Source organism: Marmota marmota, unplaced genomic scaffold (genome assembly GCF_001458135.2).
Source record: "Marmota marmota marmota unplaced genomic scaffold, marMar, whole genome shotgun sequence".
Classification (NCBI taxonomy): domain Eukaryota; kingdom Metazoa; phylum Chordata; class Mammalia; order Rodentia; family Sciuridae; genus Marmota; species Marmota marmota.
The window spans coordinates 18,632,068-18,651,112 of NW_025999949.1; the positions used below are offsets into that span (position 1 = coordinate 18,632,068).

Below are 19,045 nucleotides of genomic sequence, written 5' to 3' on the forward strand. Positions count from 1 at the left end.
AGATGCCCTTCAATAAAATGAATGGATAAAAAAAAGTGGCATTTATACACAATGGAGTATTACGCAGCACTAAAAAATGACAAAATCATGGAATTTGCAGGGAAATGGATGGTACTAGGGCAGATTATGCTAAGTGAAGCTAGCCAATCCCTAAAAAACAAATGCCAAATGTCTTCTTTGATATAATGAGAGCAACTAAGAACAGAGCAGGGAGGAAGAGCAAGAGGAAAAGATTAACATTAAACAGAGACATGAGGTGGGAGGGAAAGGTAGAGAAAAGGGAAATTGCATGGAAATGGAAGGAGACCCTCATTGTTATACAAAATTACATATAAGAGGTTATGAGGGGAATGGGAAAAAAAAAACAAGGAGAGAAATGAATTATAGTAGATGGGGTAGAGAGAGAAGATGGGAGGGGAGGGGAGGGGGGATAGTAGAGGATAGGAAAGGTAGTAGAATACAACAGTTACTAATAGGGCATTATGTAAAATGTGGATGTGTAACCGATGTGATTCTGCAATCTGTATTTCGGGTAAAAATGGGAGTTCATAACCCACTTGAATCTAATGTATGAAATATGATATGTCAAGAGTTTTGTCATGTTTTGAACAACCAATAAAAAAAAAAAGAAAAAAAAAAGAGGCTTACAGGACCCCAAACAGACCTAGTCAAATGAAAAGCTCACCAAGACATATCATAATCAAAATGCCTAAATAAAAAATAAGGAAAGGACACAAGAGAGAAACATAAGGTCACATGTAGAGGCAAACCAATAAGGTTCACTTCTGATTTCTCAGCTCAGATCCTAAAATCAAGGAGGGCCCCAAAAGAAAACAACTTTCAGCCAAGCTCAATTTCAAATTCAAGGGAGGAAACAGAAACATTCCATGACAAGAATAAACTAAAAGAATTTATGAGCACCAAACCAGCACTACAAGGAGTACTCAAAGAAAAACTTCACACATAGGAATAGAAAAAGAATTCCCAAAGCCCATAAACAGAGGAAGTTAACAGAAGAATAATCCACTAAATGAGCTCAAAACAGGATAAAATATAGCCAAAAGAAAGAAAGGAAGAAAGAAAGAAAAAAAGAACGAATGAACGAACGAGCAGAAAAACACAAACACATATCCAGACCAATGCTGATTGTTAATAGTCTCAAAGCCCCAACTAAAAGACACGTATTAGCAGACTGGATCAAAAAACAAGATACAACAAATTACAAGAGACTCATCTTAAGGGAAAGACAACCACAGGCTGAAGGTAAAAGGATGAAAAAAATATTCCATGCATGGTCCAAGAAAACAAGACGGAGTAGGTATTATCTTATCCAACAAAGCAGAATTCAAGCAAAAATTACTGAAACAAAGGCCACTATATTCTAGAAAGAGTACAATCCAACAAGATCATATAACGAGGGTAAATATTTAAGCCCCAAATGTTGACACACCCAATTACATGGGAAAAAAATTATTCCTTGACATTAAATTCCATGACACAGACCCTAACACAATAATACTGGGTAATTTCAAAACACCCTCATCACCAACTGGTCACCAAAACATAATATCAAATAAAGATATCTCCAACTTAATCAACATTATAAATAAAATGGAACTAAGGGACATCTACAAAATCTTCCACTCCAAAATAGCTAAATTTACCTTCTTCTTAGCTGCACTTGGAACTTTTTCCAAAATAGATCATATTCTAGACCAAAAAGTAAATCTTAGCCAATACAAAAAAATGTGATATAGTCCCACGCATCCTATCAGATCATAATGGAATGAGGCTAGAATCCAATAGCAAGAAAAATAATAGAAACCATATAAACCATGTAGACTGAACAAAGAAAAAATAAACCAAAGAATAAATCAAGAAATTCTTATAAATGAACAAGAATAAAGATACAACATATTAAAATCCCTGAGAGAATATGAAAGCGGTTCTACGAGGAATATTTAGAGCACTGAATTCATAGTTAAAAATTAGAACCAAGTAAATAAGCTTATGCTCTACTTCAAGGCCTTAGAAAAAGAACAAATTAACCCCCAAACCAGTAGAAGAACAGGAAATAATTAAGATCAGAGACAAAAATGAATGCAACTGAGCATGAGAAAACAATACCCAAAGATCAATGCAAGGAAGAGTTGGTTCTTTCAAAAGATAAGATTGAAAAACCCTTAGCCAAACACAAAACAAGGGAGGGGGGGTGGGGAATAATAGGAATCCATTGGATTAGACAAAGGGAAATGAAAGGAAGAGAAGGGGGAGAGGAAATAGGAAAGACAGTAGAATTAATTGGACACAACTCTTCTGGCCATGCATTTGAATACACAACCAGAGTAATTCGGCATCATGTACAACCACAAGAGTGGGATTCAAAACAGAATAAGTTATTCTCTATGTATATATAATTTGTCAAAACACATTCTACTGTCATATATAACTAAGAACAACAGTAACAACAACAACAAAACCCTTAGGCCAACTAACCAAAAGAGTAAGAAGATACAAATCAATGAGATCAGATATTAAAAAAAGACAAAAATTAAGTAATGAAATTGAAACGGCAATTAAAAGCCTTCCAAAAAAGAAAAACCCAGACCTGCTGGATTCTCAGCTGAGTTCTACCAAACCATTACAGAAAAACAACAATCTTTCTCAAATTATTCCAGGAAACTGAAAGAAAACATTCCTAAACATATTTTATAAAGCTAGTATAACCCTGATACCAAAACCAGATAAAAACACATGAAGGGAAGAAAACTACTGACCAATATCTCTAATGAACACAGATGTAAAAATCCTTAACAAAATATTAGCAAACTACATTCAAAAATATCAAAAAGATAATATAACATGAACATTCCAGGAATGCAAGGTTGGTTCAACATATGCAATCAATAAATGTAATTCATCACTTAAACAGAATTAAGGACAAAAAGCACAAATAGACACAGATAAGGCCTTTGATAAAATCCCACTGCCAATCACCATAAAAAATGAAGCTAAATCAAAACAACACAAAAAAAAAAATTAAACACTCTTTCAGGAGAAAAAGCAGTCAATGCAAGTTTGTCCCCTTAAAGAATTGATGCATTCTACTCATAAGTATGCTTAATTACAAAATGGGAGGATAATTCCATGACACTATTAATACAAAGCCCACATAACTATTCTTTCTACTAATGTACAAAAGGAAATATAAGCATAGAAATAACTGAAGAGCAATAAATCAGAATAGTAAGAATTATTGTTTTCTAGCTATAACAATTATAAGCTACTATACAGCTTTCTTCTTAATATATTGATTCTGCATTTTTTCAAAATTTGTATATTTTAGAAAGTCACTCTCATTGATACTCTGTAATTCCAAAATTTTAAGTTTTAATTTAAAACAAACCTAGGTTTACATATTTAGTTAAAAGCTAAGTATCTAAATTTATTCTTTTAATTTTAACAGACATATTAAATCAAAAGCAAATTTCATGGGAAAAAGAAGTGCTAATAGTTTGTCAGGTGATTATAAAAACTAACCAAAATGCATTTATTTAGTTTAATTGGAAAAATATAATAAAAAGCAGGTATAGAATCTGAAAATTCTCTACTAAGAGTAGATTATACAAGAAAAATGGTTATCCCTGTCCCTACATTTGTGACATCAATCACACAGAAGACCACATACTTTCCTAAACATTCTTTTCCTGGTTGTTGGTTCTAAGATTAAACTCAGGAGGAGCTTAACCAGTGAGCCACATCTCCAGCCAATTTTTGGTTGTTGTTTTTGTTTTTTTCTGAAACAAGGTCTAAGTTGTTCAGGCTTACTTTGAACTTGTGATCCTTCTGCCTGAGCCTCCCAAGTTGCTGCTGGGATTACAGGTGTGTGCCATGATGTCTATCCTTAGCCATTTTTATATGACTATATATCTTAAAATTTTTTCCAACTAGTTGTCACAACAGAAATAAAATAAATTAAGTTTAAAACATATATACACACACATACATGTATGTTTATGTAATATATATGTGATTAGAGAAAAAAGGAAAAAAAATATCCGTTTTTTAACATGTATTTGACCAATTATGTACAAAGCAATGTGTTATGTGTCAGATATACAATGGCAGAAGGAGATAAGGCCCCTGCCTTTCAAGAGTTATATTCCAGCTGTACTCCAAAAATAATCAATAACCAAACTATAAAATCAATACTTAATAACTAGTCCAGAGAGTCAAGGAAGTTCCCCTGCATCAATGATATTCTAAAGTGACAAACGTAATTATGAAGGGGAAATAAAAGAAAAAGAAAAAAATTCATTTTCTTTGCTTCTGACTTTAAGGTTTTACCTCAAATTCCTTTAGATAATTTTGATCACAAATCAAGAACTATGAAATTTATCTAACTCTAACCAAAGGAGTAATTCTGACATATAATAATAAAAGCAGGAATAGAAAATCTACATACTTTAAAATATTTAATAAAGTACTTTTTTTTTGGTGGTGGTGGTATTTGGGATTGAACCCAGGGCCTCATCCATGCTAAGCATGAGCTCTACCACTGAGCCACATCTACAGCCCTAGTAAAGGCAATTTTTACCATGAGTTTAATAATCCACCAAAGACCATAAAAATAAAATGCTTATGTTTGGGCCAGGAGAGGAAAATGCTACCGATTTTAAGAGAAAAACTTATCTGTCTTAATATTAAGAATTCTGTCCAATTAATACAAACAAATATAGACATTCTATATGGCAATTATATAATGAGGTTTTAAAAAATATCAGGATGAAGAGAAAAAGAAAAAGTTCATATTCAAAGTATACAAAATGGGGCTGGGATTGTGGCTCAGCGGTGGAGTGCTCGCCTACTGCAGGCGGGATCTGGGTTCGATCCTCAGCACCACATAAAAATAAAAAATAAAGGCATTGTGTTGTGTCCATCTACATCTAAAAAAAAAAAAAAGTATACAAAATGGAGAAACACAAAAGTCCCAAACACTTAAAAATATGTTGAATTTTTATAACTATGTGTATAAACTACATGCTAGATGATATTAATGTCCCTAAATTTCCCTGATAGTGATATAAATGAACCACATCACTTGAGACCAAGACAAGAGGAACCCAAGCTCAAAACCAGCCTGAGAAACTTGGTAAAGACCTATCTCAAAATAAAAAAATAAACAGATAAAAGGCTGCAGATGTAGCTCAGTGGTTTAGCACTTGCCTAGCATGTGCCAGGCCCTGAGTTTAAGACCCCAGAGCCTGAAAAAAAAGCTAAAAAAATAAAAAATATATATTTAAAAAGACTTTCTATTCAAACTATAAATCACAGGATTCTTAAAATATGAATGCTTCTTAACAGTTTCAAACAGTATTCCAAAAACAATTGTTTAGATTATATGGTAAAAAGTTTATACAGTAATTTTAAATATTACAAAATTATGATAATCTGCTACAAAGTCTTTGAAAGAAATGCCTTTAAAACAGATCCCAGAAATATGTGTGTTAATCTAAGTTATGTTAATGAAAACTGAAGACAAATGAATGAATACCCGATCCTACTGGCTATCAGCAGGATCTTTATGATAAACTGCCAAATGCACATACTCTGTTGGATAAAACAGGAGGCTGGTTTCCCAAACCTGTATTTTAAAACAGGTAATTATGAGGGTTTTCTTTTTTCATGTCAATCTTATATTAGCATATTGATCTCAAGGAAAACATACTTAAAATACAAGTTAGATCGCAAATCAAGAACTATGAAATCTTAAAAATTCTTTTTAGTTATAAGCAAACTTTTGCACAAAGAATTTAACAATCACCATCACTTAAAGTACTGGACTATAAGGTCACTTAACCAAGAGCTCATTATTACAAACAATGTGAAAAATTTTTTTAAATATTTATTTTTTTTAGTTATAGGTAGACACAGTATCTTTATTTTATTTTTATGTGGTGCTGAGGATCGAAACCAGTACCTCAGGCATGCCAGGCGAGCAACTCTCTCTGAGCCACAATCCCAGCCCCAACAATGTGAAAATTTGTTAGTCAAAGACCAATCTCTGTGTTCACTTCTCATGCTCACATGCATTCTGGTGAGGTGGTTAGAAGGTAAGGTTTTACTTTCTGTCATTTTAGGAGATTGTAAGACAATTAAGGTCTCAGAGTCTTATGTCCTCATTTCTAATTGAAAAGCTATAATTTATTTCTCAGCTTTAAATTCTGTTCTACAAAGTCATAATATTAAACCAAACAAAAATCTGTTAACTATTTTCAAAGAAAAAAAGACACAGAAATGGTTAAATGGACTCATCTCAATATCCTATGAACATACTACCTTGTAAAAGAAAGCAGCAGAAATGAAGAAAATGACTAGAAGAGGATTTAAAAATAAAAGTAATTACTATGTCAGGACTGGAATTTTATTTTTTCCTCATGTTCTAAAATTTTAATAATATTATCTTTAAAAATATTCCAAAATTGAGATTGTGAGACAAATAGGAAAAAAGGGACCCCCAAAACACTGCTCTTAATTACTCTCAAAATTGTAAAAATCAATGAGTACAGAGGTCTTATAACTTGGGATTTGTAAGGAATAAAATCCGTATTCACTACAAACTATTACATAAGCTTTTCTTTAAGTTACCATAGAAAACACACTGAAAATTACAGGGAATAAACTTTGTTAGCAATCTATTTTAAAAAACGTTTTCCTAAAGGCAAATCAAATTTTAGAAAATGAAATTTTAAAAAAGATACAAATATATGCTTAACAAGTTCCCATACTTTCAAAAACTCATCTCTTCTGTATATAATCTGAAATTATTCAATTTACTCCAGGACTTACAAAAATAAAATATTATAGTACATAAACTAACCTCACATAGGGTACAGGGTCATTCTGAATCATATTAAGAAGCCACTGCAATTCTTCGTAACTCCTGTCCACTGAAAATAAAATTGAGGAAATATAGTTGTAGTTAATTAAAACAAATTAAAGTACAAGTGATAAGCAGGGAGTTTATATTTCATTCGTAGGATTCTGCTTTAGCTGGATTTCCATTCAAAGTTGAAGGCTACAATCAAGCTCTTATACTTTCTTAGATTTTTTTTATGCAATTTTATATTGCATAAAATTGTATAACATTCTTAAGAAAGAAATGTTTCACAAATGTAAACTAAATTTTATTTTAGAAGCATTGTTAGACATCACCAGTTCACTTCACACATTCATCAAGTTTGAGTTATAATCTGATTTATAGCCAGGTCAGTGGAAAATTATCTTTGGGAGTTTTCTTCTTAAGAATGTTATACATTTTTACATTTATAATTTTGTAAGTATTGTGACATACATAACCAAGACACAAAATAGTATCAACTACATATTCTTTACCAAAGTTCAAATCAATGGCAAACACACCATAAAGCCAATTATAATTTATTGAGTCCTAAATTAAAGATGATTAACTAGATAAAATCTTTGTAAACAGAATTATTTCTTAAATGCTTACAGAGAGGCTTGATACCCATTGGTATCTCAACTGTATTATAGAGAACGATCAACTTTTTGTCCACACAGTTTCTTTCACTTTGAGACCAAAGAGTAGTCTTAATTTTTCAGTACAATATAAAACACAATAAAAAAGTGCTATTAATATAACTGACATAAAATTATTCACTATTACTATTCACCTTTTCAACATGTTTCACTTTTATGATTTGAAAAGCTTTTAAATTTTATTCCCAATAGTTGTCATTTCTTTTAATTTGACAACCAACGTTTAAACTTAAAATTTAAAAAACAGTGAAGTCTGGGGATTCATGGTTTACATTTAAGCAAATTACATTATATTTTAATCATTAGTTTAACATTCTTTTGGAAACCATAATATTAATATCTACTTCATTTCAGGTTTATAAAGACATTATACCATTCATACATCTTGGGAAACAAGTTGGGCATACCAGCAAATTTGTTGGACCTTAAGACTTCCTTTTCATAGTTGGATGAGAAGTTTAGCATACTTAAATTTCTTTACTCTTCCCATATTTTAAACAATCTTGACTTCTAGATGTAGACTACATTTATATGTTTCTTCGACTTGCATATTCTTTTAAAAGAAATGTTTCACAAATGTAAACTAAATTTTATTTTAGAGGCATTGTTAGACATCAATAGTTCACATATTCACCAAGTTTGAGTTATAATCTGATTCACAGACAGGTCAGTGGAAAATTATCTTTGGGAGTTTTCTTCTTAAAATGTTATATAGGAGATGTACTTCTAATTCTATAAGGCTACCTTAACACATTGTCACTATTTAGATAGCAGTTTTCCCCTAAAACTTACATAGCAATTTTTCACTTGTCTTTGAATCTTCATATTCTGAAGAATTTACAAGCCACACTATTCTTTTACCTTGTACAAAAATATGGTTCTGATATTCCTAAGAACTTTTTTCCTTAACCTGAAAAATTGAAATTTCATCAAAATATAGCTTAACCCAGTTTAATTTACACCCTTTCAGAGATTTCTATTATTATTGCTTTTCTTCCAATCCATTTCATTTTTCATGACTTCTTCTTTACGTTTTCACTACTTTTCCTCATCTGAATTTCCAAAAATGTTTTAACATATATTATTCTTTTATTCATTTTTTGGCCTTCTTTTACATCTTTTTGACTTTGTGAAAAATTGCCTAATTTCCCTACTGAAATTCCTGTTTATGTCTTCTGCTATTTTCGGATATAATTTTTTTCAAGGGTATGTTGCCTCCACTTCTTAGAAATTTCCAAAAAAATCTCCATTAAAAAAAAACAAAACACATATAATTAAATCTATAGAAAACACTGACTTCTCAAAAAAGCCATAGATACCTATAATTTTATTCTTCTCTCATTTATCAATTTTTATGTGAATTCTACATTTTATCAAAAATTCTTTCAAATTCAATGTCACAAATTTAAAATTAAAATATCTATATTGTAGACTTGCTTTAAAAAGTATTTCTAAAATGACATAGCGTCTATCTTTAAAACATTACCTTTAGTATAATCAACAACTGCTTCCAAAGCTGCTATCCTGATGTCTACAAAGTGACCGTATTCAGCGTAAGACTTAAAAAGAGCTGGATCACTTGGCACATGTCCATTCTTCTGAAGTACCCGTATGGCTCTCAAGCAACTATGAAAGAAATTTTCAGTTAACTACTTTCATTGAGGTATTTTGAAACAAATTTGTTTTCTAGATAGCAGAGATTCCTTTATCATAGTAAATTTAAAAAGAGATGATTTGAATCCACATTCGATTTTGTAATATTCAATTTTTTCTATGATACATTTTTTAAATAACCAGATCCTACTTAAACAAATTTCAAAATTTATGGAAATTTAAGTTTGATGTATCATTACAACAGAAGAACTGTTCAGAAAGTATTTAGCATAAAATATAATTTATATTAAGTATTTTCTCCAAAAGCTTTAATAATATAGTTTAGTCATTTTATAATGGAAAATTATATTATAACGTTATTATATAAAAGGTTACATGTAAACTGAATATAAAAATATATAAGATAATCATGAGTAATTACAAAGTTCTGTAATTATAAAAGGGAAACATTTAGGTTATTTTTCAAACATTAAAAATTTATACGTAGATAAAAGAATCACAGAATTAAAATTTTTCCCTTTTATTTCCCAATTTATCTGATGAAAATAAATTTATTTTATACTTATAAAAATAAATATGGGACTGGGACTGGGGCTCAGTTGTAGAGTGCTTGCATCACATGTGTGAGGCACTGGGTTAGATCCTCAGAGTCACATGAAAATAAATGAATAAATAAAGATATTGTGTCCATCTACAACTAAAAAAAATATTTTAAAAACAAATAAATATGTTCAAAGAAAAAGCAAAGAAAATTTAATGCTACCTGACAGTGATAGTATGTCTATAACTTGGAAGGAGTTTTTCCATATTCAAAAACCTGGTGATTTCTTCAAGAATTAGTCGCACATCAGGATTTAAGTTATCCAGGGTTCTAACTTCATTATTCACACTAACTGCAGGTGTAACAGAGTTGGCCAGAGCATCAATCATTTCTGCACGATAATAGTTATCTGAAAACTAAGTCAAAGAATAATTAACAGAAGAAAATTCTTCTAATGAAAACTTAATATGAATTACTTAAAAACACAATTTATCTGAAGATCTAATCCAGTTCTCTAGTAAATATTCAACTCTGGCCTTTGCATAGATAGAGTCATACTTCGGAAAAAGAGTAAAAGAAATTTATTAATCAGTGACTCATTACTTTACCAAATAAATATTTACTCTGCAAAACACTCTCATAGCAATCTAGCTAGATCCTCTAAAAGGAAACCATGGTCCACAGGTGCTTCTGTAACACAAAGCTTCTAATCAGCTATTTAATGTTCTACTTTAATATATAAAAATACAACCAAGGATCACCACATATTTGAGGAAGGCTTCAACATGAAAAAGAAGCACTATGATAGGCAGGAAGCTGTGGTTCAGAAAGGAAAAAAAAAAAAAAAATGCTGGGCAACTTTAGCAACTTAGTAAGGCTGTAAGCAACCTATTGAGGCCCTGTCTCAAAATTTAAAAAAGGGATAAGGATTGGCTCAGTGGTTAAGCACCTTTGAGTTCAATCCCTGGTACCAAAAAAGAAAATTTAAAAAAGACATAAGAAAAGAACTCAGAACAAAAACGCAACTTGTAAGATATAGAGCATGGAAGGACCAGAAAAAAATCTTCAGTAAGGGACAAAAGAAAAATTCATGAATTATCATTAATATTATTTGAGTAATTATCAATGATATGTATTCCAACAGCATAACGTTCCTTTTTTTTCAGCTTCCAAGTTGTTATTTTATCAGATTGTTTAAAGGTTAAATTTATTCTCATTTGCAATCCAAAATAGTTACTTGAAGTCTGCTGGTGTGTGTGTGTGTGTGTGTGTGTGTGTGTGTGTTTACTTTTATCAGTTATTTGTCTTCTAAACTCTTTGGCACAATTTTCTGGGGGCGTTCAGACTGCCACAATTCAAGTCAGGAGAGCTTTTCTTTTGTGCTGCTAATTTCAAGCATTTAAATTTGGGTTGTGGTTTTTTTGTCTTTGAAGTCTGCATTCTTTTTATTTATTTATTTACATGAGCTCTATTATTATTATTATTGTTGTTGTTTGCATTACAATTCTTAATACACCTTTATACCACAATTTATCATATCCCTGTATATAAGATATGTTGACACCAAATTCACATCTTCATACATGTATTTTGTGTAATGATGAGGGTCTCCTTCCACCATCCATGCAATTCTCCTTCTCCCTCCCTTTCCCTCCCACCTCTCTTCCCTATCTAGAGGTAATCTTCCTCCCATGCTCTTCCTCCCTATCCCATTTTGAGTCACCCCCTTATAGCAGAGAAATGGATGGCATTAGAGCAGATTATGCTAAGTGTAGTTAGCCAATCCCAAAAAAACAAATGCTGAATGTCTTCTCTAAAGTCTGCATTCTTTATCTGTAACAATAGTACTTTTATTTTTTTTATATCCTCTAACTCCAGAGTTTTATTTTTCTCCCCCTTCACTCCTACTTCTATATTCACAGTTGAACCATATTATTAGGAAAGGCACCCTGATGAAAAGATCAAGATTAGGAGCTCTGACCATTTGTCAGTGTTTTCCCTAAAATAATTAAAAAAAAAAAACCCAAAAAACAAAAAAAACCTAAAGAGCATCTTTCCTTTTTTCCCCCTCTTTTTTACATGTCTTGTGCAGCATCAGTAGACAGAACTTTGGTTCATTTTATGAAATGCAACATCTAACCCCTTGTTTTCTGGGAAAAAGAAACTGCAATAAATTTAAGTTGATAATATAAACACCACCTCACTTCACACATATTCATTCTCAGACTGTAATAATCCTTCACTCTCCTTCTAGCCTGCACGTGTACAATACCATGTGGCAAAGGTACAGCCACAGGTGGGCTTGAGAACCAGGCTTATTCCAATAACATTACTTTTAAAGAAAGAAATATGCATAGAAAAGTACCAAACATTAAATTGTGCCCAAATTCAGAAATCCTGCCAGTATGAAGATAACTACGGGCTGGGGTTGTGATTCAGTGATAGAGCACTTAGCATGTGTGAGGAGGCACTGGGTTCAATTCTTAGCACCACATATAAATAAATGAATAAAATAAAGGTCCATCAACAACAACAACAACAAAAAAATATATATATAAAAATTTTTTAAAAAGGAGTGTTATATGTACATACACATTCATATACATACTTTCTGACTTACACACATATACACCTTCTTAAACACACTTATCTTCTGAGTCAGTAAGCATCCACAAATAATTTTAATGTATAGTCAGAATAGCCACTAGCAATAGAAAATAAACTTGACTTTCTTTCCAGTTTCATTAACTCTGATAATTCTATGCTTCAGCTTTGCTAAGGAACTGTGTATAAAGTAAAATAATAGGAGAAGTAGTGCTATGTTGGGCAAGTACTCTACCACTGACTATACTCTCAGTTCTTCTGTTTTTTTTTTTAAAGAAATGTAACCATGCTTGTTTTTTATTATTTTTTTTAAATTAAATCTAAGCTTGATTTTTCAAAAATGATGCTGATGTACAGTGTTCATTTATCAACTACTTAGTAAATTCTTGGTACCATAATAAGTGCTTTTCTTACTGTCTTATTTTTTATAACATTATTTCATGGCTATTTTAATATAACATTCATAAAGGAAAAAAACTTCAATGAAACCTAACAAGAAAAAAAAATGGGCTTAACTAAATATAAAAAACAATTTGGAAGTCAAATCCACAAAGATTAAAACAGTAATTTAAAAAAATCATGGTAATTATGTTTCTATGGGCATATTGAGTGCTTTCCCAAGTAGGCCACACAGTTTAGACTGGTAGGTAGAAAAACTTTCTTCAAATTAAGAACTTTGAAAGGAAATAATGAGAAATATAGCCAGTTAAATTCCATTAGATTAAATTTCCCTGGGAACTAGTTACCCAGCTATGTACTGACTGAAATAAAACATCAGATGAAATTAAAGATTTCACCCAGTATTTTATTCCAATTTAGTGTTAAGTTAGATGAAAATCTTAGACACTTAAATGAAACAATAATGCAAGAAAAATAAGCAAATGCTTGTTACAATGGGTCTGACAACACAAGCTACTCATTTAAAAAAGCCAGACCCATGAGAAAGGTAACTAAAAGTTATCCTTGGAATTCTATGACCCTAATGTCCCTTTTCTGGGTGACACTGATGATCACCTCATCCCAGCGATAAAGTCAAAAAGTATTCAAAAGTAGCAAGAAAAATGAAACCTATTGAAATGTATTCTTTTAAAACACTTAAGTTTTAAGGAGACTTTTAAAATTTGTTCTTTATAGATATACACAATAATAGAGTATATTTTGACATATTATACATACATAGAATAAGTACAACTTTTTCCAATTAGGATCTCATTATTGATCGGTTGTGTATTTATATATAAGAATAAGAAAATTATGACTAATTCATTCTATTGTCTTAAGAACACTTTTAAAATATTATTTAAAAAGGCAAAATTTGTCTTCTTAATTTTCATAAAAAGTCATCTTCTTTTAACTAGAAATCATTATGTTAAGTGAAATAGCCAAACTCAGAAGATCAAGAGTATATGTTCTCTCTCATATGTGGAAGCTAGAAAGGAAAAAGGAAAAGAAAGAGGGAGGGTGGATCTTATGAAAATTAAAAGGACATAAGTAGAGGAAAGGGACCAGTGGGTGGGAGGTAGGGAGATAGCAAAGAAGGAATGGGGAGTGATACTAGCCAAATTATATTGTTACATTGTACGCATGTATGAATATGTAACAATAAATTCCATCATTATGTATAACCATAATGCACCAATAAAAATGTGGAAAAAAATAATCTTTTAATAGTGCTGACTTCATTTTTTTACTGTTACAGCATTTTATTAAACTTCATAATTTTGTTCTACCAGTCACATGTGTCTTTGTATGTGATGTTCCTTCAATCCGAAATGACCTTCCTAAATTAGCCCTATTCATAAACAGGGAAAGTCCTATTCATCTTTATGATTCAGTTTGAAGCTCACTACTTCTCTACAAAACTTCCCTACGTATTTGGAAGCTGGCACTACTTCCTGAGATGCCCCAAGAAATTATGTATACTTCCATCATGGTAGTTATCCTGAATGACTTGTGTTTACTTATCTGATTACCTACTAGATTTAGTCCTTGAGGGCCCCAAATCAGACCATGATTATATAAGAGTTGTTCAATAAATGTTTAATGAATAAATGAAGTTCCAGAAGATGTCAACTGTGTCTTCTATTTAAAATTGTACATTGCCTATTATAACATATATTCACAAAAATGCTTGATTATTAGACTGATAACCAGTAAGATGAAAAAACCTTTGAAGGATAATATCTAATAACAATTGCTAAGTAAATGAATACAAACATAAAATGATTTAAAAAAACACGACAACATCAAATTAACCAATGAACAAGTTAATCCCAAGCTTCCAAGCGGTAACTGCTTATAAAAGGTATCATTTTATTTATTTTTATTAAAAGAGTATAAATAATATTGTGCTGCCAGACTTCATCAAACCAAATTTTAGCTGGCTCTCCCAAATATAATGCACTGCTATCTCCCTACAAGAAATTTGAGGAACACTTAAAAATTCACTGGTTATTCTAATAAGTAATGTTTCTAAGACTTTAACTCTAGAAATTTCAAGTATCATGGACTCAACAATGATTATACAGACAAATATCTCTTTCCTTTCTTCCTTTTTTTTTTTTTTTGGTGGTGTTAGGGATTGAACCCAAGGCCTTGCACATGCTAGGCAAGAACTGCACCACTGAGCAACACCCCTAGTCCCCTAAAAATTTCTTTAAGAACAAAGTATCAATGGTTAGATTTATAATATCTATTAAGAAAAGTTTCTTACCTTATTTTTCCTGTTGTCATTGTACTTGATTAAGTCTAAAATAAATGTTAAGACTTCTTTGGGACAAAGGTTATGAACATCCCTTAATAAAGCCATTGCAACTGGCATAGTCTAAAAATTAAAAAAAAAATTTAAGCATATAACCCAAATTTTTCATTATGACAATTTTTTGAACTATATGTAGAAAAAAAAAATTACTCTAGAGTTGACATACATATGTGGATAGAGCCTAACCCCTTGGCTCCCACTTATTCCCATTGAGAACATCTCTCTAAGCATTCTAAGAACTTGGTAGGAAACCAAAAGAGAACTGTATGACTGGATGTACTATGTAGGACATGAACCTGTGAGTTCATTTGCTATAGGAAAATATATTTCATGTAAATTATATAAACTCAGTTCTGAATGATACAGAGGAAAGGAACAGACTTTAGCATTGGTCATTATTCAATTCCTAACTCCACTCTTACTACCCTGTAGTGTTTTTTAGCTAGTTGCTACTAAATAGGAACCTTGTTTACCTGTAAGCATTTTTAGGGTTAAATAAATAGTGGTTGGAGTTAGATTGCATACAATAGTGCTCAATCTCTATTATTCTCCAGTACTACCTAACCCTGAGACTAAGGAAAAATAGTATGTTATCTGAAACCTAACCTACCTTTTCCCCTTTTCAAAATTTTCAAGTGCAATTTTTCTATGTAAACAGAAACATTACTCAAATAGTGGTACACCCTAGGCAAACTGCAGATATCCTTAGTACATGGCAAGATTTGCACTATCCCATCTAAACTGGGAGGGCAGAAAGAAGAATGGCTCATTTTTCTTGCTCGAAGGAGCAAAGGCAATGGAAGCAACAACAGTGTTCAGATTCTGTAAAATAAACTGAGGGAAAGTTTCTTTTCCATAGAAATATCTATACTACACAGTTCTGTTCTCTCTCTATCCCACCCACTACAAGTATTATAAGAAAAGTCAATTAGTCTAAAAAGGATTAGTTTTCCAAGTTTTTTGACTGCAATAAGAAATATATTTTATAACACAATCTAACACATGCGCACACATTTAGAAGCAATGTATATAAACTAAAAAATAAAAGGCTTATAATGAACCTCATCACACATGATACATTCTGACACTGGTTATTCTGTTTTATTTAAAAAAATAAAAAGCAAACAACAAACAAAAACTTCTAAATTAATTTCAAGGTCCCTCACAAACTGTCCACAACTCTAATTTGAAAGATACTCAGAAGTATAATAGCGTAATCCAGAGCATTCAGAAGTACAATAGTGTAATCTTGGCTGTTTCACAGACTTGTGAAAGTTAATTTCTGTGTTAACTTTCACAAGTCTGTGAAACAGCCAAGAACTGGGCAATATGTTTGAGTACTTATTATCCAATGTTCAGTTCTTAAAATAAAACAAGATGCCACACACTTCTTTGATCACACCTATTTGCCTTTCCCTACAGCTGGGTCATCCTCAACCTATTCTACTAATGAAATTTATATAATTATACCATGATGGCCCCTCTCAACAGGCACCCCAATGTTACCAGAAATCCTTTACTATTCATTATATTGTACATAAATCAACTTGTCTAACATACTCCTCAATATACCTTTTTACTTGTTTTTAATGTGCTTTTCACCTTCTTTAGAAAAAGGAATGTTCCTATCTTTTTTACAATTCTTCTCCTAGTTGTGTTCTCTCCCCTACTAACACCTTCAAAATTTATTCCATCACCTCTCTTTTACATTTACTTTCTCTCACTTAAAAAAATTTTTTTTTCTTTCTTTTGGGTACTGGGGATTGAACTCAGTGACCCTTGACCACTGACCAAATCCCCAGCCCTATTTTGTATTTTATTTAGAGACAGGGTCTCACCAAATTGCTTAGCACTTCACTTTTGCTGAGGCTGACTTTGAACTCCAGAGTCTCCTGCCTTAGCTTCCCAAGCTGTGGAGATTATGGGTGTGTGCCACCTCACCCAGCTCACTTAAATATTTCATATCTTTCTCTCCACCAATTCTTTTTCTTTGCCCCAAACATGTCTAGGTTTACTTTTTCCTCTTTACAAATTAAACATAAAATGTCCTCTCTTCAACTTGGCTTAATCCTCAACACAGTTTTCTTTCTCATATTCTTCAACTAAAATCATGAAAGAATACGCTTCATTATTTTTCTCCACTTCAACTTCACTCCTTTCTATTTCAATCTAGTAATCCGATCTCTGACTTCATTTTTACATCACTCAAAAAACTGCAAATGATTTCCTCATCACCCAAAGGCTGACCACACTCTCATTCCTCTATCCTTTCCTAAAACAGTAATTCTAACCACACTGTATCACCACTTTCTAAATTATCATTTACAGAAAACTTACTAATGTAATCAGTGCAGTAAAAAGCACTTTACATAGTTATCTTATTTAATTCTAAAACAGATAAATTTTAAATTGAGCAAATAGGCTTTCTAAGTTAAAAACTTTTAGATTAAGAAACTTGTCCATGTATAAACTGGTGGTGAATTATAGAACTGGGACAAAAACTGGAGGCCTATGCTGTATTGTTCCTGACATGGATATGCCTGTCACATTCTAGAAGGACTACAATCAGAAAGCCTTACCAATTCCTCCATTCACCAGAGAACCAACCAAAGACAAGTCATCCATTTCTACTCACTTGAGTACAATATAGATAGTGAGTTACTTGTATAAAATTCATTTTTAAAACTCAAGAAAAAAATCAAAATTAAAGTTCTGGAAGAAATATTACAAGATCAAAAGCAGACTTGTAATTAAAAAAAAGTAAACACATTATTTGAACAGTTTCCAAGTTAAACTACAATATACAGATTATGGCATTAAAGTCCTAAAGGCAAGCATAAATAAAATTAAATGTAAAAAAAAATCATTAGAATAGAACATAAACTGTACCTTTTGTAGAAAATAACTTTGAAAGCTCATGAAGTTGTTTGTTTTCACAATATTTGGACAAGTTTTACAACAAAACATTCTAGTAAAGAGTGACTTCATGGCTGGTGGTCCTGTCCACGTGCTTACCATTGAATTTGCAATCTGCAAATAATCAGAAAATGAAGTATTTTTCCATCACCACTACAAACATTTTTAAATCAATAAAATATCTTTATGAAAGCCAATACTATATTTCTTTTAAATTAATAAAATTTGAGCCAGGCACAATGGCACACACCTAAAATCCCAGCAGCTTGGGAGGCCAAGGCAGGAGGATCACAAGGTCAAAAGCAGCCTCAACAACTTAGCAAGATCCTGCCTTTACAAAAAAAAAAAAAAGGCTGGGGATGTGGCTCAGTGGATCAATGTCCCTGGGTTCAACCCCTCGCATGAAAAATAAATAAATAAATAAATAATCACACACACACAAAATTTGTCCTTTTATTATCATCTCCAAGAATATATACAAACCCACCCTCCAAAAATAATTCTTATGTACACTTATAGTTATTTTCCACAACTTAATTTTTAAACTGCAATAATCAAGAAATATGTTTGCAAAAGGCTTCTTCTTTGAGTAAGTTTGTCTCCATCCACTTAAAATGGACTTATAATTGTAATATTTTAAATTTATCAGGCAGAAACATCACCATAAATTTTAAATAAGGTTTTTCAGTATACCCAAGTCAAAACCAAGTTAAATACCATGCTATTTAAGTCTTTTAGAATGCTTTACAAAAAAAAAAAAAAAAAAAACCAAAAACGTATCTGGCTTCTGGTATGTTCAGGGTATAGAAAAAAACCTGTCTGAAAAAATAAAGTTATGATTAACTTTAAGTTACATATTCCACATTTAAGTGTCACAAAGATCTTTACAGAAGCAATAAAATTTTATCTCTAAGAGATAATCATGTTTTTCCTCAAATATGTGAGAACACGGGAATTGAACTACTCATTTGCTATCATTAAACAAAACAAAGCTAAACCATTACCATCTGCTGAAATGTAAGATAAATGAATTTAGCAGTCAGAAAGGG

The 19,045-nt window shown here is 31.5% G+C and overlaps 1 protein-coding gene across 3 annotated transcripts in view; it reads right to left on the minus strand.

The window, feature by feature from the left end:
• Nucleotides 1-19,045, minus strand: part of Taf2 (TATA-box binding protein associated factor 2) — a 76,951-nt gene that overhangs the window by 21,403 nt on the left and 36,503 nt on the right. For all 3 annotated transcript variants that reach the window (XM_015486417.2, XM_048802061.1, XM_048802062.1), the window contains 5 exons: nucleotides 17,970-18,110; nucleotides 15,033-15,143; nucleotides 9,938-10,131; nucleotides 9,047-9,186; nucleotides 6,881-6,950 (listed from right to left, as the gene is read on the minus strand). In XM_015486417.2, coding sequence (XP_015341903.1) covers nucleotides 6,881-6,950; nucleotides 9,047-9,186; nucleotides 9,938-10,131; nucleotides 15,033-15,143; nucleotides 17,970-18,110 — 656 coding nt within the window. The remainder of the gene's footprint in view (nucleotides 1-6,880; nucleotides 6,951-9,046; nucleotides 9,187-9,937; nucleotides 10,132-15,032; nucleotides 15,144-17,969; nucleotides 18,111-19,045) is intronic.